At 41.5% G+C, this 23233-nt stretch overlaps 1 protein-coding gene and 1 pseudogene across 3 annotated transcripts in view; both read right to left on the bottom strand.

The window, feature by feature from the left end:
• The window catches only part of MAST4 (microtubule associated serine/threonine kinase family member 4), a 248515-nt gene that overhangs the window by 170110 nt on the left and 55172 nt on the right, over nucleotides 1–23233 (bottom strand). Inside the window, exons 3-4 of one of the 3 annotated variants that reach the window (XM_066616677.1) lie at nucleotides 4951–5053; nucleotides 2080–2160 (exon numbers count right to left, since the gene is read on the bottom strand). The exons of 1 other annotated variant lie outside the window; for it this stretch is intronic. In XM_066616677.1, coding sequence (XP_066472774.1) covers nucleotides 2080–2160; nucleotides 4951–5039 — 170 coding nt within the window. In that variant the 5' untranslated portion in view covers nucleotides 5040–5053. The remainder of the gene's footprint in view (nucleotides 1–2079; nucleotides 2161–4950; nucleotides 5054–23233) is intronic. One more of the 3 variants, XM_066616679.1, reaches the window with a different exon arrangement.
• On the bottom strand, nucleotides 15406–15525 carry LOC136643259 (5S ribosomal RNA; annotated as a pseudogene).

The following is a 23233-nucleotide window of genomic DNA, read 5'->3' as shown; positions in this document are numbered from 1 at the left end:
TCTATCTCAGCAGAGGCCAAGGATACCCATCCCTGGCCTCTGCCGGGCTCAGACTGAGCTTAAAACACGTGACTTCTGGTATCATGGAGAATCTGGAAGTGACGTTTTTAAATGCCTTATAAGGCATTAGGACACCCAAAGAGAAGATTTGGGCAACTAACAGTCAGCTTGACACTGATACATGGGAAAGTGCTGGAGCAAATAATTAAGTGGTCTGTTTGTGAACAGTGAGAAAGGAGGACAGTGATTGTCAAGAGCCAGCATGATTTTTACATGAACAAGTCTTGCAGGCAAACCTTATGTCCTTCTAGGACAAAATGACTAGCTTTGTAGATCGAGGGGATGCTGTGGACATACTATATCTGGATTTCAGTAAAGTTTTTGACAAAGTTCCCCATGACATCCTGGTGGGCAAACTGGTAGGATGTGGGCTTCATGATGCTATTGTTGGGTGGATTCATGGCTGGCTGAGGAATTGTACCCATAAAGTGCTTGCCAACAGCTCTTCTTGACCTGGAAAGAAGGGTGCCTCAGGTCTCGGTTTTGGGCCTGGTGTTGTTGGATAAGGAAGTAGAGCAGGGTGCTCTTCAAATCAGCGAATGACAACAAACTAGGAGGAGTAGTTGAAACACTGAAGTCAGTAACAGGATACAAGACAATTGTGTTAGGATGGTGAACTGGACAAATGCAAACAAACTGAACTTCACTGGGGATAAATGTAAAATTCGGTATTTGTGTAGGAAATTCACGAGCGAATACATACGGTTGGGGATACTGTCTGGACATAAGTATATGTGAAAAGCAACTGGGGTTTCTTAAATGATAAGCTAAACAAATTGGCAGCATGGCATGGCAGCAAAGAAAGCAAATGCCATTCTAGGCTGCATCAGCAGGATTGTGAGAAAAAATGATACTTCTGTATTCTGGTTTAATCAGGGCCAATTCAGTATATCGTGTCCTGTTCTGGGCACTACAGTTTAAGAGGGATATTGACAAACTGGAGTGGGTCCAGAGGAAGGCAACTAGGATAATGAGAGGGCTTAAGATCATGTAAGGGTGAAAGAATTGGTTAAGAAACAATATGATAGCAATGTGCAAATATCTAAGAGGGTATGACATGGAAAATGGAGCAGGGAGGTTTCCTCAACAACTTCCTGAAGGTAAGAACAGTTCAGCAGTGCGCAACAGGTGGTAGACTCTCCTTCACTGAAGGTCCTTAAGCAGAGGCTGGATAGCCACCTAACAGGGACGTTGTAAATGTGGAATGTTTGTGCTATCTCCATCACTTAGTTCAAATAAATATGATCTGAGGTATGTTATGCCAACCCTGAAACACATCTGGGAGTGTTTGTGTGTGTATATCCATCACTTGGTAACTGAAAATCAAATGATGACTTGCATGTATGAAATAGCACTTGAAAAATAGCAATATAGAAATGTAATAAATATAAAAAGTAAGTAAGTAAATAGGCACCACAGATTGGAGCTCTCATATTCTGGCATTAAGGTCCAGCCATCAAGTGCATGCATGCTAGATAAACAGAGTAAAAACGTGGCAAAAGAAGAATGATGCACAGATTTAAATACTCCAAACTAACTTCAACACTTCTATATCCCAAACACAATACGTTGCTAGAGAGTCGACCCTCATGTTCTGCTGCAAGACAAGTGATGAGAAGATACGTGAACCTTCAAAAAAATGAGCTTCTGGGCAGTTCATAATCAATTAAGTGACTTGTGGAGAGAAGTACAAGATTTCAGGAAGAACACTGTTCCACTGGGGTACGTTCAGCAGTACATTAAACAGCAAGGTAAAGGCGAATTGCAAGGTATTATGTATTTTTAGGAAACAATCCATAAACCTGTATTTTCCCCTGTCCAGACCCATCTTCACCATCTGATGTCTTTGACCTTGTCATACTATAGTATACACGCAAAAAGATCAGTTTACTTTGGGAGGAACATTTCCAACCTCCTCATCGTTGGTTGCACCTGCATATATCAGTGCTTCAATTATCTATTCCCCCCTCCTCAATGTGGAAGAAAGAGAACCGCAACAACGGAAGTATACTTGCTTACCTCCAAAAATGAAAAGCGAACAGAGGACTGCATGGACTGCAAGGGCTTGTTGGGGTTGGGCTCAGGCTTCTTGGAGTGAGACTGAAAGTTAAAATAATGTCATCTCTAGTAAACAGAAGGCTCAGTAAAAATACTATAGTATGACTGAATTTAGGTTGTTTGGCCTTAAAGTCAGTTGGTAGACAGGCAATTAGTTTTCTCTACTTTGATGCAAAACCAAACTTGTTAAAATGATTAAAAATGAGACAAAGAAAAAATAAATCTATAGTAGCCTCATGTTTGGCACTTTCAAGAGAAAAAAAATTCCCTACCAATGTCTGACAAACTGTAATAACTTTCTAATTTTAAAAAATCTGAAAAAATGTTATAATAAAGACAATTTTGCACATGGAACATTTTAAAACAAACCTAACTATTAATGCTTCATACATTATAAAGACAATGAAATTGGCTCCAATGTTGGGAAAGTACGTTGAGTCATAAAGACAAGTGTCACCTAAATTTCAGAAGAACTTACTTTCCTCAAGTTTGAATTCACACACATAGAAAAAAAATTCCACTTAGCAATAAACTGTATCTTGGGTTAAGGTTATTTGTTACAGTACTGCCATTACGTAAAAACTGAACCTCAGAAAACGTATTTTAGTACTTAAGTGTGCCATATACCAAAAGTTTTTAAAAAAATCAGGTAAATGAATACAAATACTGTTTTAGCCTTTGTTTTGAGAAGTGCCATTTGTGAAAAGTGTGCTATAATCGCTAACAACCCCAGAGTTGCAACACTGAATTCTCAAGTATTTGTTCAAGAAAGACATTTTTGTAAACTTAGAACATGGCTGTGGTTGCAACTAATGCCAGCTACAATCCTGTGTCATAGTGGTTAGATACATTCCCATGGGGGGAAAAATCTAGATTGTCAGAAGCGTATCCAAAAGTCTAAGTCCAGTTCATGGTACTCGCATTCAATTTATTTTCAAACACAATATTGTTTATACTTAGAAATTTCTTAAAATTCTACCATTACTTCATCCTCTGCTACAAGTCCACAGCCATAACACTAGTGGTAAATGGAACTGCAATAAGACAACAATCAACATTAAATTTTCTTATATGAACTATGGAAACCAACAAAAGCAAGTTAGACAGACCTGAGTTGCAAAAGGCTATATAAAGAAGAGAAACAGTAGAGACCATCGGGCCTACGAACGTTGTGGTCTCCCAACAGGCCTACATTGGATATCATAAATATGCCTACAAAATCAGGTTAAAGACTTTTTATTTCAAAATCTCAACCAAAGAAACAATAGCTGGCCCAAATTTGAAGTACTAAATTCTAAAAAAGTCCATCAATACACCAAATTCCATTCCGATTAAGAAAACAGAAAACTCAAATGTGGGGGGGGGGGGCGGATGATTCCATGTTTGCCAGTTGACATTATCTAAAAGGTAATTTTAAAAAGTGGCTAAAGTAATAGTCAAGAGCTACCATTTATCAATAAACCAGGGAGAATAACAGAAATATTCAGTCTCAGAAATGTTGCTTTTTAATTGCAATTTATATTTTGCATATATGTGTTAATATTAATCCATAACATACAATGTGATGAAAGAAAAAAATGTTGAGCCAAATAGAAACCAATTGCTGTACAAAACCAAAGGTCAACTGCAAAAAACTAAAACCCTTGATTGCCAAACACACTGGAGTCCACTGCTTCCCAACAAGATACATCCAAGTAATAATTACAAAGGCTATATAATAAGAACTCTGCACTTCTGCAATTTAAGTTTATTTCCAGAAAACAGGTACAGCATCAAACACTAACAGAATCTATCTTTCTTAATATTCATGTTATCTAGGGAGCTCAAAACAATCCGAATGCCATTTTTCCATAATAGAATTAACGTGACAGGGACTGGAAATGGCATTACGCACATACAATAAAATAGTTTATGTAATACTCTGTAGGCAAAATGGTTCATAACTAAATAGCGTGACCTTATAAGCTAACTAATTCTCTACAGCAAAATAGGAGAACTGGTATCTAAAATGTATTCAGTCCTTATCAAAATAAAATTGTGTGATAACATACATCCATGCAGCAAAGATGCGCAGGACACAAAAAATAAATACATTTTGGTTTGGGCTGATTCTGATTAATTCCGAAGCAGTCTGCTGACACTTTCTGAGTCAGAGGTTATGGTGATCATGTCCACTGTAAATCAAATATGTATGTTCTATGGACCTACTTACTAGATTCAAAGTGGAAATATTCAAAATTATTCCATCAGTTCCAAAAGACCACTAAGTAAACAATGCTCTTACCTAGCCAAAATATATTTAGTGCAAAAACTAGAATACCAAAGAGAAATCTCAGAATGCAATACAGTTCACCAGCATTCTACTCCTCAGTAAAACATGTATCATATGCAATGCATTTTCACAAATAGCATTCCTCTTATGCTCTAATCTTTTGCCGAGCTCTCTATTATTCAGCAAAGAAAGAGGCCTTTCGAAAAGGCAGCACTGAGATAAACAAACAGTAACAGAGATGGGGAGAAAAAAAAAAGGAAACACCAGGGCCTGTGAAGTATTCTACCACTGAATGCTTTTCAGATGCACAGGTTCATGCATTCAGATACAGCAAGTTTAAATATGCAGCATAATTGAATCTAAAATGTACTGCAATGTCCTGGTTTTAAGCTTACACATTAGCTGAAAGCAACTGCACTGCATTTTGAAAATGTTCCTGAGACCTACAGCTGCAGTATTCTGAGCCTGTCAGCACAAACGCACATTAAATAACTACAGCTTGCACAAAAGCTAGTGTCATGCACAAAGCATTAAAATATTAAGAGGCAGACAATACTTACTCCAAGGTCAGCCCTGGAATTTGCAGCCTTTCCCGTTGGGCTTTCATGGCTGTTACGTTACCACATTCTACTGTCACCATGACACACATTCAGTGGCAGCATCCTGGTGATGACAGAGAGCCCAAATGAGCCACTATAAAGGAATGGACTAACAATCTCTTGGGGGAGGAGGGAGCACTGCAAGTTTGGGTCCTTCCACTTCTAGCTGTCATGAAGAAATGTCAGCTGCTTTTTTCCAGGTTAACCGCAAAGCGGACTGCACTGATTTTTCAAGCAGAATGAAGGTTTTCAGTCTGTATATCAAGCTATTTTAAGAGGCAGTTGCCTTGCTGGCATGCAGACTTTTCACTTTAGAGGAATAGAGATCCCCACCACCACACAGACTGGTAATTTTTTTCCACACACACACACACACACACACACACACACACACGTTTTCAACATCCATGTACACTTAAAACATTACTCCTTGGCAAATATCTAACATTTATCACTCTCTATAAACCTGGTATTCAGTATCCCCATTACCCTTTTTTCAAATGCACAAAATTAATCTGTTATTGACAAAAGTCAAGGGGATAAATTCCGTTCTTTTCCTTCTACCCAATAATTATTTTACAAAATTTAAGGAGGGAAACATTACATCAAAGCACTGCTGTTCTTTAATTTGTGATCAAAAGTTAATCATCTTACTTGGGGAAGCTTGTACCTGACTGCTAAAAAGGAATGTAATAAAAAATGTATTAGAGAGAAAGGACAAGAAAGGGAAACTGATGAAAAATCATTAATCTCCCAGTATAATTCTACATCATAAATAGAGGTATGGTTTTCAACTTGTGTTTTCAGTGGGTTTGTTTTGTTGTTTTTTTAAAGAGTCATTGATATTTTTAAAACCTAAAGTAATTAGACAACTAGAAAAATTGGCTGTACACATAACTTCCCACCTGATCTGAGACAGCTCCTATCTTCCTAGGGCCTACATGGAGAGCAAGATCCTGAGGGGAAGGCAGAAAAGGAGAAGCTTGCACTAGGTAGGTCATACCATCAATTCCTCATCAAACCACCAACAGCCTGAGATAATTCTATTTGGGGGGGGGGGTTAAATAGTAAAGCACCTTCAGTGAAGATATATTGCATAAAGATAGTATATGAATGCAAATAATTAAAACTTAAGTTATATAAATCTTCCACACACAGATCCCCACTGGACTGGTGACAACATGTGCATGGATACCATACAAGTGGTTCAACTGCCTGGACCTCCCGGGCCAAATCTTGGGACCAGTGTACACAGTTCAATTGACTGACTGATATTATATATGCAGCACCCACCTGTCTAAGTGTTAATCAGTTAGCTTTCCTCCCACCACAGCTGCTACTAACCCTAGGAGAAAAAATGCTATTGCCTTCAATAGGAGCTTGCCTCTTGGGCCAAGAGTAGACAGGGGAGAATCAATCTGGGAGAGCACAGCAGGAGCAAAGTGTTAAGCAATAAATCCTCTCTCGCCTTTTTCATGCAGCGGTCCTGACCTGGTAGTACAAGTACCAAGTACTGTCCCATATTCTTGGTCCAAAACAAGTGCCCAGATTGGCATCACTGCAGGTAGCACAAGCCAATGAAGTCTAAAACAGAAGCAGATCAGAAATACCTAACAGAGGTATCAACATCCATCTATCCTATCATCTTGTTTTCAGGAACCTCATTTCACTTATAATCTATGCTATTTTTAATTCAGGTTCCGTGACTGTATCACAAGATTGGGTCCTTCAACGATATTCCTGTACTGCTTCGGGGAGCTAAGGATACGTCACTAGGGCAGAACTCAAAATGCACTGGCCATAGTTTTGCATTTCCAGGTACAGCACAAGCAAAGAAAGAGTGGTGGGAAATGACAGGCAGGTTTTGTATCATGAATGAAAACATTTGCTGGGTAAAAACAAGCCTGAGGTCAACAAGCAAGTTTTTATTTTTAGTGTATTTGATGCAAAAGTATCCTCTTAGAAGATCTTCTGCCTGCATACCAATGTGTCTCCCAGTTTGAGCAAGACAAACACGATTGAAAGTTGAGACAGAACAGAGCCTGGGACTTACCCCCTTAGACCTGCCTCCTCAAAAAGAAATACCCCCTCCAAATCTCTCTGAATTTTAGAAACTCCAAAAAATAAAGCTACAAGACTGCTGACTGTAGATTCCAGTTTCAGTGCAGGTGTGCATCACTTAACAACTGTCTGCATAATGTCAGACCGCATATACCACTGCATATATGACCACATATGATGATGTTCATCCATCATTTTCAAAGACCTATATATACGACCACATATACCACAACAGAGAGGCCCTTAATGAAGCAGTCAGGTCTCCCATAACCTGCAGCAGAGTGTCTGTTTACACAACAAAGAGACTCTTAATACAAAGAAGAGGTAGTCTTATCTCCAGTAGTCAGTGCAACCAGCTAGCATCTGGCAGGAAGTGTCTGTTTACACAACAAAGGCACCAGATTCTGCTGAATGTTTGCTTAACAACCTAATCACATAACAACAAGGATAAGAGACTGTATCCTTGTGGTTAAATGATGCCCACCTGTACTTTCTTTTTTTACATCACCAGCCAGTAAACAAATCATATTCATCCTCTCACAACCAGTCAGCAAGATTCCAATTCCCAGTACGAATTTTCATTAGTTGAATTAACATGTTGTCAAGGAGTAACCACATGGTTTCTAGTTCAGTGTTACCAACTTATATCCCTGGGATCCAGGGTAGTTCTGAAACACTACTTACCCAAAAACACTGGCAGAGGATTATTCAAATATACTATTTAAAATATCCTGGAAAAGAAGACTACTGTACTCAGAAACATTAAGCAAAGCCAGGGATGAAATAGCTTTACACATTAGTTGGCATTATGACTTGGAATTCAGTGTTTACTCTAAACCAGCATTTCTCAAAGTGTGGGTTGAAACCCACTAGGAGGATCGCAAGCCAATTTCAGGTGGGTTGCGTAGCACCTACCTCTGCCACCACTGAAAATACAGAGCTGAAAATACAGGGTATGGAGCTGCTGGGCAGGGTGGGCTCCCAGTGGAAGAGGGGCATAGTGCTTTGCCTTGAATAGGTGGGAAGATGGCACTGGGGGAAGGGTTGTGTGGTTGGAGAAGGGTCCATATCTGTGTTCTGCTTTGACTTCCAAACTGGAAGTTTTGAATTCCAAGATATGCAAAATAACAGCACAAACACACAAGTTGTGTAATGGAACTTTTGCCTGATCGTGGCTTAAAGCCTAGATTGGTTATGTCACTTCTGTGGGTGCCAGTGCTGAAACGTTTGAAAGCCACTGCACTAAACCTTATATTTAGAATGAAATTGGCTTCGTAGTGCAATTCAAAAGTAATGTCAGTACTGCACTCACAATTAACACATCACAGGAAAACCAGATCACATCATAGACAAACAGTGCAATCCTAACCTTGGGCTGTGCCAGCACAGCAACTGCTGAAGTGGCCTAGAGTGTCACAAACATGCCATAAAGCACTTTTGCAGCACCCAAAGAGTAAGCAGCGACAGAGGTAAAGCCTGCACTGTCCCACTGGTGCTGGATCAGAAGGGAGTGTGCAATGAAGCAGGCAAGTTCCCTCTGGGCAATGCAGTGTGGGGGAGAAAGGGATGGAGCAGGGAGAGGGTGGGGATGGGGTAGATCAGGCCCAGGAGGTGGTCAGAAGCGGCAGTGGCAACACAAGCTGTATCCTATTCCCCCTCTCAGGCCTGAAAGCCCAACATGAAGCTTCTTGGACTTGTACCAGTGATTTTGCTGGCACAGACCTATTGCGCAGGCTAAGTCTTTACCTGGAGTAAGGGAACAAAAGGCCCATTCCCCAAGGATACCTTCATCCTGCTCCTAGCCAGCACAGGGGCCATGTGGCCCCACTGCCTCAGAGCCAGTTAAGATTGGGCTGAAAATCTCACAGTTCAGAAGGTAAAATATTGTGGCATAGGATACCATAAAATGCAAAACAGATAACAAATTTCTTCAACTTTCTCAAGACGATTAAAAACAAAAAGGATCTCAAGTTTCACAGCACATTTTCATAAAAATTTCTGATGCCAGTCTAATAATAAATTTGAAAAACCTTACATTTTTACATAATATAAATACATTTTTCTCATAAATTGCAGAGTTCAATTTCTTTGTACCCACATTTGTTTTACAAATACATGAACACCACATTAAAGACAAAACAAGATTAAGTAACTTTTCTTAAAAGTAGGAGAATTATAAAATCTCAACATTCTGAATTGGCATACCTGAGTGCCTATTTCACACTAAGTAATTCACAGTTCATGACCTCCTCAGTTTTGCATTTGTGTGCATGTCTTGCGGGGCATAATTACACAAGGATCTAGAGCAGGGGTGTCAAACATAAGGCACATGGACCAAGGACCATGCAGTCCCCAGAAGCAATTTATCTGGCCCCTGTTATAATTGGGCTCTCCCAGCTTGATAAAAAGGCTCTCTCATGTCTTGAAAATATAAACAGGATTTGGACATTTTGTCTTCTGTCATTTGCAGCTAATGAGTTTCTATGTGAGGACAAAGAGTTTATTTCTGGCCATCATCTACTTAATAATGTCACTTTCTGCTTAATGATGTCATTTCCGGCCCTCAGTAGGTACCAAGAATGCTAACTTCAGTCCTCTGTCTGAAACAAGTTTGACATCCCTGATCTAGAGGTTTTCTGTTAACATGAGACAACAAACCCTGCAGATATGGAGAATGCATTTCAAGCCATTTTAATCACATACATTTGTAATGCGGACTAGCTCAGGTCACTATTTCTTGGAATTCTGAATACCCTACTTTTTCACCCTAGAGAACAACTTTGGTGCTGTTTCCATAACCAGGACCATCTGTAGCAGCGATGGGACCCAATGCAGACCCCCCCTCCAGCAGAGCCCGCACCATCCTCATGCCCCCCTCACCAGACAACCATAGTGACTGCAGCCGCAGTAAGTCAAGCAATAGTTTGTGCTGTGCACAAAGTGTGGCTCCTGGAAACAATTGGTGGGGATGCAATGACATCACTGCCAACTGCTTCTGAGAGGCCTATTTCAGGCAGTTTGGAGACAGATCGAGTAGGCAGACCTACAGATGAATTTTACCAAGTTTGGTAATAGAGAAATGCAAAAATCATTTGAGATGGGAGTGAACCAGGTTATAAAAAAGGTTTGCCAGAATAGAGATTATCTTTTTCTCATAACATGAACAAATCAAAAGTTGATGGTGAATCAAGAAATTGTTATCCCATGTTGAATAACTGAACTGGTCTGTGTTTCTTTTTCACTCTATGGCCTTCAAAATAGTATAACCACTCTATTCACTCTAATCCAGTGGTTCTCAAACTGTGAGTCTGGGACCCACCAGTGAGTCGTGACCCAATTTTTGGTGGTGTGCAAAACTGACAGGGCAGATTAGGCTATGTGCATCAAAAGCTAAACAAGATTGGGGGGCACTTGGTAGGGCACTGCTGCCCAATCACCATTATAGCTACACCCCCTGGCATTTATAAATCAGGCAGCAGCCTCTAGGACCTCTAAAAAGTTTGAGAACCACTGCTGTAACCTATGGCGTAGCTAATGATTGTGTAGCCAAGCTCAAAATGTTGCCCCAGAAGTGATGTCACAACCGGAAATGACATCACGCCCGAGCTTTTTAAAAAGTGAACATTAGGAGGAACCCACCTCCTCCCCCCAGCTGCTCACTACCCACTTGCTCTGTTGCCTCCCCCCAGTCAGTGGCATAGCTAAGGCATCTATCTGCTACCTGGAATCAAAAAAGATTTTGTAAAAAAAAACAAAAAACCCGCATGACAAATCAAATTTAATTAAGTAAATAATGCTGTATCATAATAGCATCTCATTGGCACTCAGAACAATCAGTCTCATAGGTCAGTTTGGAGTTAAAGAAATCGACTTTTTGTTCCACAAGGCAGTTGTGTTTTCATTTTCTGGTTAATTGGCCATAACTTTTGAAAGAATACAGATATCCCAATGCAGTTTGTTTCATTGCATTCTGCATTAAATTACCTTTCCAATGATATATAACAGGCATGTCCAACAAGTAGATCGTGATCTATCTGTAGATCGTGGAGGGGTCAGAGGTAGATCGCCAGCCCCACTTGGCTCCATCTCTCCAGCAGCTCGTCCCGTCACTAGGAGAGAGCTCGTGCCGGCAGGTTGTCTGCCGAGGGCTTGCCGCTGCTGCTGATCCTTTGCCTGTCTTTTTTCCCTGCCTGCGGGAATCTTGCCTGTGGGTGTATTGGGGGCGCTTGTTGTTTTCGTGCCAATAGTTTGTGGGTACCCTAGGGGGCAGCCGCCCACACCCCACGACGAGACACCACAGGCCTGGCATCATACCTGATCTCCTGCCTCTCAGAATCACCCATTCCTGCCCCCGCCCCAACACCCCTTAGAAGTGTGTTATATACCAGGCGATATCCATTTGCCCGGGCTTTAACTGAATACACTTACCGTATTAGTTGTGTCGTGTGCTGCTCATTCATCACTTTATAGTTTGCTTTCATTAAACATTTTCAGGCAGACACAACAAAGTGTCAAGAATTTGGTGATTTTGGCGGGCTTTTCCTATTTTGTTCTGACTTGCCTATGCCTTGCCTTTGAATTTGTTCAAACCACAGTGACGTTTGCTTGCCTCTGCAATTTTATTTTGCCTAGCCTTTGAATTGATTCTACACTGCACTTTTATTTCGCCTAGCCTTTGAATTGATTCTACACTGTGTGCAGAATTTATTAAATTGCGTGTGGTGGTATTTGGACTTGTTTGGCGGTATTTGATTTTGTCTGGTTTGCTGGACAGGTGTTTGAGGGGTTTTTTATGATTGTTTGGTGGTATTTGATTATTGGTGCCAGTATGATGAATTCTTATTTTTACTTTTAGAACTGCATGTGTGGTTTTGGCATCTCCAGTCCTTGTATTGCACATCATCCAGAGGTCTTCAGTTCCTGTTGATCTTTAATACTTTGGGACAATGACGGTTTTGGACCAGATTCAGCCAGTGTTTATACTAACTTAGCAGATTTGGCCTTCTTACATCCAGCCACCCCAGTATAACAAAGATGAGTGTTCCAAAGAAGAGCAAAACCTACCACTTTCATGATGAATGGGAAATGGACTACTTCTTCATCATGGTGAAAGACAAGTGTTGTTGTCTAATTTGTAACACCCCAGTATCCTTGCCCAAAAAGGGTAATCTGGAACATCATTATAAAGCTCTGCATAGCAATAAGTTTGATGCTGATTTTCCACCCAAAAGTGAAATTTGTAAACTGAAGCTCGAAGAACTTAAATCGAAATTGGCTACTCAGCAACAGTTGATGGCAAAGCCAAGGTCACATTCGTTCAATGCAACCATAGCATCCTTCAAGGTCAGCAACCTGATCACAAAGAAACGCAAACCTTTCACTGAAGGGGAATTTGTAAAAGATTGTTTTCTTGAAGCAGCTGACAATCTTTTTGAAGGATTTAAAAATAAGAAAGAGATCATAGCTGCTATTCAAGATGTACAATTGTCAAGAAACACCGTCGTGCAGCGAATAGAAAAGATGTGTGGAGACACAACTGAACAATTGTTGGAGGATGTTTCAAATTGTGTTGCTTTCTCACTCCAACTGGATGAATCTACAGACATAAGAGACATAGCCCAGTTACTAATCTTTATCCAGATGGTTTTTGAAGACTTCAGTGTTAAAGAAGAACTACTTGGAAGGATTTCTTTAAAAGGGAGAACTACTGGTCAGGAAATATTCAGTTCTTTCCATTCTTTTGTGACAAAGTGTAATCTTCCATTGCATAGACTTGTTTCCATCACTACTGATGCAGCAAGAGCAATGACGGGTGAGGTTAACAGTTTCATAGCCCTCTGTAGACAGCATGAGGGCTTCCCAGATTTCTTTTCTTACCACTGCATCATTCACCAGCAAGTTTTGGCAAGCAAGAGACTCAACACAAAGACTGTCATGGACATCACTTTCAAAATTGTAAATTCAGTTCGTGGAAGATAACTTCAAAGATGGCTTTTCAATCTTACTCTTGATGAAGGGGCAGCGGAAATCATTTTGCACACAGATGTAAGGTGGTTAAGTAGGCACAAATTTCTGCAAAGATTTTGTGATTTGCTGAATGAAATAAGAAGTTTTTTGAAGGAGAGGGGAGATGACCAAGCAGAGTTGGAAGATGAGGAGTGGTTATGTGATCTGGCATTTCTCGCTGACTTCACAGGCGAACTAAGTGATATGAACCTTGAACTACAAGGTAAAAACAAATGCATTGGCGAGATGATGAGTATACTTTCATCCTACAAGAGAAAATTCGAGCTAATGATGACTGACCTTGCAAACAACACTTTTCATCATTTTCCTAATACGCAGGACCATATGGGACAATATCCAAATTTTGTTTTTCAGAACAAGAAGTATGTGACAGAAATCTGTTCTGTTATCCAGGAATTCGAAAATAGATTCAGTGACTTCCAAAAAATTGGAACAGTTGTGGAGTACTTGTCATACCCATTCAAAGTAGATGTGGACATTGAAGAAACTGCAGCTGCTATCAGTAAAAATTACTCATTGAACAAGCCATCTCTTGAAAACGAAATATTAACCCTTAAAAATGACATTTTTCTCAAGACCCGTGCTTAGCAAGAATTGTTTTGAAAGCTAGTGCCTAGAGACACATTTCCCAACCTGAGAAGATGCAGTGAAGCTGTACACTCCTGTTTCGGTTCAACTTATTTGTGTGAATCTGTGTTTTCCCATCTGAAAATGACAAAGATTACACAACGTTCCAACATGACAGATGAACATCTCCAGGATTCCCTGAGACTGGCCCTCACGCAATATTCACCCAACTTCAAAAAACTGGTGGATGAAATGCAGGCTCAGACGTCTCACTAATGAGCAAGAGCGAAATATTAAAGATTGTGCAAGATCAGCCTGGATCAATACTCAACCTAAATTTAACACAAATTACTCAATAAAAGTTAAAGAAAGTTATTAAGACAGTTAAAGAAAGTTATTACTCAATAAAACTTTAAGAAAAAACGTACTTTCCATTTCCCCTCGCAGTTCTTACTGGATCTTCATCTCTCTGTTTTGTTTTTGCTTAATTTGCTTAACAACTGATCACATCCAAGTAAATGACAGAAGGTTCATTAAAAATGGGGGGGGAATCCTCCAACTTTATTGGGTTAAAATTTAATTTGAAATTAATTTGAAACTTAATTTTCATGGTGGTAGATCACCAGCACTATTGGCCGGAAAAAGTAGATCACAACCTGTTCGAAGTTGGACATGCCTGTTGTAGATAATCTAACCCAACCTTCTGCTCAGGGGATATGACTTCAGTATCCTTGACAGGCAGCCATATAGCTTTGCCTGAAAACCTCTAATGAGGGGGAACACACAAGTGTACAAAACAGGCTGTTCCAATGCTGGGCTCATGTCTAGCCTATATCTACTTTCCAGTAGTTTCAACCCATTGATTCTACCCTTGCCCTCATGAACCACAGAAAGTAAGCCCTCCAATTTTTCTTCATGAAAAGTCCTTCAAATATTTTAAGCTTCTTTAGCCAGTAGTTCGGTTTCCAGATTCCTCACTACTTCTGAACCCATTACAGCTTATCAATAAACAAGGTGCCCAAAATTGTGCAGTTTTCCAAGTGAGGCTGACTAGTGTGGCATGGAGTGGATTGAATGCAGCCTTGCTTTTTTTATTTTTATTTTATTTTTTTTTATTTTTTTGCGCAGCTGTGCCACACTGCTGGCTCATGTTCAGCTTGCAATACACTAAGACATCTAGATTTTTCTTCATACATACTGCTACAAAGCCAGGCTTCCCTCCAGCCTGTATTTTTTTGTCTGATCTTTTGTCTCTACAAGCAAGACTTTACATTTGTTTCTGCTGAACTTGAGTTTGATGGCCTGGGTCCAATCAATGAACTTGTCAAATTCTGAATCCTGATTTGATCTTTCATATGTTAACTATCTCTCTCCCCCCTCCCCGGGGGGAGGGGGAGGTTATGCCTAGAAGCCTTTACAGGGAGATTGGACAGATTTCTGGAAGAAAAGTCCTTTACAAGCTACAAGCCGTGATGGGTATGTGCAACCTCATGGTTTTAGAAATAGGCTACCTCAGAATACCAGGTGTAAGGGAGTGGCAACAGGAGGCAGGTATCTTGTTGTCTTGTGTGGTCTGTGGGGCATTGGGTGATAAGGAGGCTGGACTAGATGGGCTTTTGGCCTGATTAGTGGGGCTCTTCTTATGATTTTTTAAAAAGACTACCTTCAACCAAGGTTTTCAAGGAGGTTCACGAAATAGAATTTTAAAATGATCTAAACAAAAATGTTTGGCAACCTTCAGTCTCGAAAGACTATGGTATAAGCCTACAGCACCCGGTATTCCCAGGCAGTCTCCCATCCAAGTACTAACCAGGCCTGACCCTGCTTAGCTTCCGAGATCAAACGAGATCGGGCATGTGCAGGGTAACAGTTGCTGCGATCGAAACAAAAAAGCACAAGATAATAAACAATTAAAATTGTTTAATTTTAATTATGAACCAAAAAAATCGGATAAATCAAGCAAACAGCAGAACACAATTTTTTTTTAAAGCGTAGTTCTCAAAAAACCATTGCCCTCATTGGCCTTCACCACCCTCATTGGTCTTCAAGAACACGTAAGGGAAGATAACAAGCTGAACTCTTAGGAAGATATTATAAGAACATAAGAACAGCCCCACTGGATCAGGCCCTAGACCCATCTAGTCCAGCTTCCTTTATCTCACAGCGGCCCACCAAATGCCCCAGGGAGCACAACAGATAACCTCATTCTGGTGCCCTCCATTGCATCTGGCATTCTGACATAGCCCATTTCTAAAATCAGGAGGTTGTACATGCACATCATGGCTTGTAACCCGTAATGGATTTTTCCTCCAGAAACTTGTCCAATCCCAATCTCCTTTTAAAGGCGTCCAGGCTAGATGCCATCACCACATCCTGTGGCAAGGAGTTCCACAGACCAACCACACGCCGAGTAAAGAAACATTTTCTTTTGTCTGTTCTAACTCTCCCAACACTCAATTTTAGTGGATGTCCCCTGGTTCTGGTGTTATGTGAGAGTGTAAAGAGCATCTCTCTATCCACTCTGTCCACCCCCTGCATAATTTTGTATTTCTCAAATCATGTCCCCCCTCAGGCGCCTCTTTTCTAGGCTGAAGAGGCCCAAACGCCGTAGCCTTTCCTCATAAGGAAGGTGCCCCAGCCCAGTAATCATCTTGCTCTCTTTTGCACCTTTTCCATTTCCACTATGTCTTTTTTGAGATGCGGCAACCAGAACTGGATGCAATACTCCAAGTGCGGCCTTACCATCGATTTGTACAACGGCATTATAATATTAGCCGTTTTGTTCTCAATACCTTTTCTAATGATCCCAAGCATAGAAATGGCCTTATTTACTGCTGCCGCACATTGGGTCGACACTTTCATCGACCTGTGCACCACCACCCCAAGATCTCTCTCCTGATCTGTCACAGACAGCTCAGAACCCATCAGCTTATATCTAAAGTTTTGATTTTTTGCCCCAATGTGCATGACTTTACACTTACTGACATTGAAGCGCATCTGCCATTTTGCTGTCCATTCTGCCAGTCTGGAGAGATCCTTCTGGAGCTCCTCACAATCACTTCTGGTCTTCACCACACGGAAAAGTTTGGTGTCATCTGCAAACTTTGCCACCTCACTGCTCACCCGTCTCTAGCTCATTTATGAAGAGGTTGAAAAGCACTGGTCCCAGGACAGATCCTTGGGGCACACCGCTTTTCACTTATCTCCATTGTGAAAATTGCCCATTGACACCCACTCTGTTTCCTGGTCTTCAACCAGTTCTCAATCCATGAGAGGACCTGTCCTCTAATTCCCTGACTGTGGAGTTTTTTCAGTAGCCTTTGGTGAGGGACCATGTTGAATACCTTCTGAAAGTCCAGATATATAATGTCCACGGGTTCTCCTGCATCCAGATGCCTGTTGACCTTTTCAAAGAATTCTATAAGGTTTGTGAGCCAAGACTTACCCTTACAGAAGCCATGCTGATTCTCCCTCAGCAAGGCCTGTTCGTCTATGTGTTTTGAGATTCTATCTTTGATGAGGCATTCCACCATCTTACCCGGTATAGATGTTAGCCTGACCAACCTATAGTTTCCCGGATCCCCCCTCTTTCCCTTTTTAAAGATAGGCATGACATTTGCTATCCTCCAGTCCTCTGGCACCGTGGCCGTTTTGAGGGACAAGTTGCATATCTTAGTCAAGAGATCTGCAACTTCATTCTTCAATTCCTTAATAACTCTTGGGTGGATGCCATCAGGGCCCGGTGACTTATTGATCTTTAATTTATCAATGAGGTCTGAAGCATCTTCTCTTTTAACCTCTATCTGACTTAATTCCTCAGTCAGGAGGGGCCGTTCGGGCAGCGGTATCTGCCCGAGGTCTTCTGCCGTGAAGACAGACGCAAAGAACTCATTTAATTTCTCTGTCATCTCTAAGTCTTCTTTTATCTCCCCTTTCCCTCCCTAACCATCCAGAGGGCCAACCGCTTCTCTGGCGGGTTTCCTGCTTCTAACATATTTGAAGAAGCTTTTATTATTCCCTTTAATATTGCTGGCCGTGCGTTCCTCATAGTCTCGCTTGGCCTCCAGCATCACCTTCTTACATTTCTTTTGTCATAGTTTATGTTCCTTTTTATTCTCCTCATTAGGGCAACCCTGTTCCTCCTTGTCACCTCCCTGATCTGTTTCCTCATTTCAAGGTCCCCTTCCGATTTCTGGTCTGGAGGACGATAGTACGCTCTCAGTATTACATCGCTCCACAGGCCTGGTAATTTAACCCACAGAGATTCTGCGGTGAAGTCGGAGCAGTCTTCAATCTCTACTTTGCTGGATTCTATCCCTTCCTTAACCTAAATGGCCACCCCACCTCCAACACACCCCTGCCTGTCCCTCCTGTAGAGTTTATAGCCCGGGATTGCGGTATCCCACTGATTCTCTGCATTCCACAGGAGATGGAGCCTGCCTGTTCCAGTCCGTCTCCTATTTCATGAGGTCCCTTTTTATTTTGTGAAGAAGAATAACAAGTTCATGAGAAAGATGCAGGCAAAGAATGTTGATGGCTGGCCAGGAGTGAAGAAGGACCATGCACTGGGAACGGTGTACATCATCCACCCAAATAACACTGAGTGTTATCATCTCTGCCGGTTGCTACATGAGGTTTGAGAAGCCAACATCCTTTTCAGAGCTGAAGACTGAAAAAATTTGATAGAACCATGACTTTCAATAATTACAGGGCGTTGCCTGACATGGGGTAATTGTGCTAAATTTCAGTTCTTCATTGCAATCAAAGGGAAGTGGATTGATGGATTTAAAGTAACTGAATACTGTAGCAAAGCATGGGTATCACACTTGTTTAAAATACTCATTGAGAACATTTCAGAGAAAAGGCCCAAGTAGGAACGTAAATGTTTTCAGTATTCTCCCACAACATTTGAGACCACAGCATTTTTACTTATTTGCATGAACACAGAAATTTCAGCTGATACCATCTCCTAAAATGCTTTGAGTACATCCTGTTTTATCCTCAGGTATAAAGTCAGCAAATGTACAATCAAACTTTTTAGCCCCTGACAGCCAGCTAGAACAGAATATTGGCAGGCTTTCAATTGTCATAAACTCCTACTGAGGTGCCACTGAACCATTGAAGAAAAGTGCTGAAACTAAGCTGCTGGGATCTGATTATTTTTTAAAGGAATGTAAACATTAAAAAAACTCATGAAAAGAACTCATGAACTCATAAACTAACTCTATAAGTTATTTTAGCTTCTCATGGAGACAACAAAAGTCAATTTTAAAGGTAATGAAATAAACTACATTTAATGAATAAGAGTTTGTCTTATGTGAAATCTCCAAATATGGTTACAGCTAAACTGCTGGCTTGCAAGCAAGCCAACGGCAATCCAAGTAATGAATCAAACACCCACATTTCATAAAAGTTGGACCTCGCTCACTTGTAGTCAAGTGGTATCAGAATTGTTAGGGTAGTTGCACATGACACAAAAACCTGCCAGCGATGACACCTGGCCTACATGCTTTTAAAAGGGGATTGGTCAGATTTATGGAGGAAACATCCATCACAGGTTACAAGCCATGATGTCTACATGCAATCTCAGAATTTTAGAGGTAGCCTATCTCTGAATGCTAGATGTAAAAGAATGGCAACTCTATCGTTGTCCTGAGTGCTCCCTGAGGCATCTGGGGGGCCACTGTTAGATACAGGAACCTGTGCTAGATGGGTCCTTGGCCAAATCCAGCAGGGTTGTTCTTGTGGAAAATGGAATTGGACAAGTTCATGAAGAACAGTTCTATCAATGGCAGCAAGTCAGGATGGCTATGCACTACTTCCAGGTTCATCAGAAGTATGCCTCTGAAAAACAGTTGCAAGGAACAAATGGTAGGTGAGCAGTATACCTCCTCTCTTGCTTGTGAGTTTGTGTAGCTTGTGGAACACTATGGGAAAGACAAGCCACAAGGGCTTTTAGTTAGGAGTCAACCTGTTATGGTAGAGGATGTATTCCCCAATTTAAAGTATCCACAGCTTCACTAACCAAGGATAGCAAAGAGATGTAGAACCGGATGTAATCTTCAAATTGGTAACAGATGTTCTCAGTCCCCAAGAAGCTTTCTCCCAGTAGTTTCATGTAAATACTGCAAAGCTGACAGGATGGAGAGTGAATTATATTTATAACAGTCCATTCTTGATGTCACCAGTACATGGATGAGTAGAATGAGATCTGACTGATCAAAGTTAAGGATGCAATTTGCAAACCCACCTAAACTAGACAAAGGTACTCTAGGCCACAACCATCATCTGGATCTCTGTTTTATTAGCAAATATATCAGCAAAACAGAGTTGTTATCCTCACCAAACCAGCAGGCTCCAGGTGAAATTCTCTGCTTCCCTCACCTTGAGTCCAAGTTTCAAATATGGTTGCAGACTCTCTCTCTCTCCCCATCTCTTCCCATTAGGGTCAGCCATCTACAAAGCAGCTGCTTTAGGCATGGATGGAGGGGCAACCCCACACACACTGGCACGTTCTAGCTAGAGATACTGCTGCTCACATGGTCTTGCTCTCAACCAGCCCAGCAAAGAAAGAGGGCAAATAAGGGGCTCAGCAAATAGAAGCTTTTGCTACCTCATCCTGAATGTTTGTCTCTTCCTATTTCTGGGGCTGGCCAAGAATAATCAAGTGACCCAGCAGCAACTACCACTGCTTCCAGACTGAGTTAGATGTTCGTCAGTCTCTTTCTGCCAAGCCCAAACTGGTCAAACATGTGAACAGCCAGGTTCAGCAATACTAAGTATTTCCTGCTTCTCCAGAAAGTGCCTGGAGAGGAGACATTCTACCTAGACCAACATCTTGCCTCTGTACACTTCTCTTTCACTTGCTCACAAGAAGTGAGCAATTGCTTGAAAGTTGGAAAGGAGGAAAAAGAGATGGCAGGAGTTCATACGCAAAACGGTGGAGGGGAGGCAGAAAAGGGGCCGCACAACTTCAGGTGCAGGAACGGCTTGGACTAACATTGCTTGCCACTAACTGCAGGATGCCCCCCTGGTCAAATTTGGGTGGGTAATACATTTCAAACAAAATGGAGACATTTTCAGAGATGAAAAGAGAGCCAGGATGGTGTAAGGGTTGAGGGATTAGACTTGGATGATCCAGGTTCAAATCCCTGCTTAACCATGAAGCTCCATGGGGCAAGTTGGGAAATTCACCATCTCTCAGCCTCACTTACCTCACAGGCTTGTTGTGAGAACAAAAGGAGGAAAGGAACCATGTACACCACCCTGAGCTCCTTGGAGGAAGAGCAGTATAAAAATGTGAAAATAAAACACTTAAACTGTTTTATTCAACAACTGTTCCCTCCCTCAGTGGATATTTATTCACTGTAATCAACCCGGGTAAATTCATGTCAGTCCTGTACTGCAGCAGTTTCCAAGTTTACCACAGTTATCGCACGCTGTCGCAGTGGTGCCATTGCCCAGCTGTCCCAGACACAACCATCTTGAATTGTGAAAGATCTCACACAATTCAAGGTTGGATTTTAATACTGGGAGGGAACAAAGAACAGTTAAGGTAGTAGAATAATGTTTAAAGGAATGGCTGAGTTATATTTTATTTTGTTTCAAAAGCATTACTGATGTGATTATGTAAAGTTAAGATACAGCTCTTGGCACTTGTTTCACATGTATTTTTACCTGTGTGTTTTTTTCTCTATTCTTTCCCCCTCTTCTTTCTTCTAGTTGGTTTTTTTAGTTATTCTTTTGTCTTTATGACGACTTGTTTTGTTTATATAATATTTCAAGAATGACTGGGTGGTGCCTAGGAGAGCTAGCAATGCCACCTGGCACATCCTGTGGTGCTCCAGTGAGTTCGCTGTGGCATACAGTTTGGGTACCACTGCCATACTGTGTACTGTTTGGTTTTTATAGTCTTCCAGATATATACCTGGTCATGGTTTTGGTCTCTTAAACCATTCCTACACACTCCTGCCTCACTGGCCTAACCCAGTGAGTCAGAGATGCATGTGGGTTCCAGTGTACTCTATCTCAAAGATCACAACACACATTGAGATAGCAGTACACAGTTCTCTGGGCAATACGCTTCACAGTAGGTACTGGTTGTTTGTACCTCACCTTACTGGCCAAAAACCTCAGGCAGATTGTGTGCGGTTTTTCACAACTCATAACTGCCCTATGGTAGGTGCCACCAACACTTTTAACAGCCAGTCCTCCAGGGGCAAGTGAACAGGGGAAGGTAAAGTCCTACAGGCTGACTCCCCAGACTTTGTAAACTCTGAGTCTCCCAACTTCAGGGACTCAAAACTCAAGGCTTTACTGGTGGACTGAGTAGCCCAGGCCAAATTTAGATGCATCTGTTCCTTTGTATTCAACACCAACACAAGCCTGTAAATATTTAATGATTTATTTAAAGAATAGAAATATGGTAACACATTAATGAAAAACATTTAATTACTTGACAAAACAAATACATGCACACACAATGCTGAAACAATAAAGTTAAGCTCCTTGACTTACTTATTTCTAATGCACACCTAGACTTTCTAACTTTTGAGCATAGGCAAAGGGTAGTTCTTCTACTTGTACCAGTAGTGATACAGACAAATGTCCATGATAGAATGGTGAAGGGCAGAAATGGTGAGCCCCTTCCCACCATAGCAACAGGCTTTTATACCTTGAAGATAACATTTGGCCAAGCAGAGACTTTGATTTGCTGACACTTCTGGAAGATGATCTCATCTGCTGATGCAATGCCAGGTATTCACACTAACCCCCTCCCAACTGGAGATTCACAGCTGCCTCATCACACTAATAAAACACCTTGGTATCAGCATAGCATGGCTTTCCTTATTATGCTTCCAAGTTCAACTGTTTCGAGGAGAAATAAGGTGCTGCTCTCAGTCTCCTAACAAGCTACTTTCCCACAGCTGCTTCAAAATGGTTTCTGGCCTACAAGATGGAGGCAGACCTAGCCAGTGATTTGACCCTATTCATCACATACCTTGTTTTAAAGAAATATATTGTTCTAAAGAGCCTGCACAAGACCCCCAGATGCCTGAGGGAGGATTCTAAATGCTGACCCCCTCAGCTGGGGATGAGCTGGCTTCCACTCTTAGGACTGGAAAAGTAAGAAAGATATGTATAAGTGTGGAGGAAAGAAGAGGGGTGGACTAGGGCATTTCACACACTACTCTCCTCCACACTTCCTGTTCTGCTCCATACTCCTCTTCCTTTTCCAATTCAAGGAGCAAGAGCAGGAAGCGCTGTGGAGGTAGTGTGGCCTGATGGAGATGGGTGCCCCCTACCAATCTGCTAGGGCAGGGGTCTCCAAACCCCGGCCTGGGGGCCAGATGCAGCCCACGACAAGCCTCTACCCAGCCCGCAGCCAGCCTCTGATCCCTTGAGAGCCTCTGGCCCAACTGACCAAATACAACCAGAGTTGTGCTTGTGGGGGTCAGAAAATGGGGGTCCATTTAAGTGTGTGCTTTATTTCTTGGGCTTTGTTGGTGCTTGGAGAAATCCTGGACATTTGAGCCCATTCATTCATCTAAGTTCCATCTTTAATGCATTTATCTATTTCTTTTTCCAG

Source organism: Tiliqua scincoides, chromosome 2, assembly GCF_035046505.1.
Source record: "Tiliqua scincoides isolate rTilSci1 chromosome 2, rTilSci1.hap2, whole genome shotgun sequence".
NCBI lineage: Eukaryota > Metazoa > Chordata > Lepidosauria > Squamata > Scincidae > Tiliqua > Tiliqua scincoides.
Note: the sequence above shows the minus strand (reverse complement) of the source record. Positions and strands in the feature narration are given on the sequence as shown.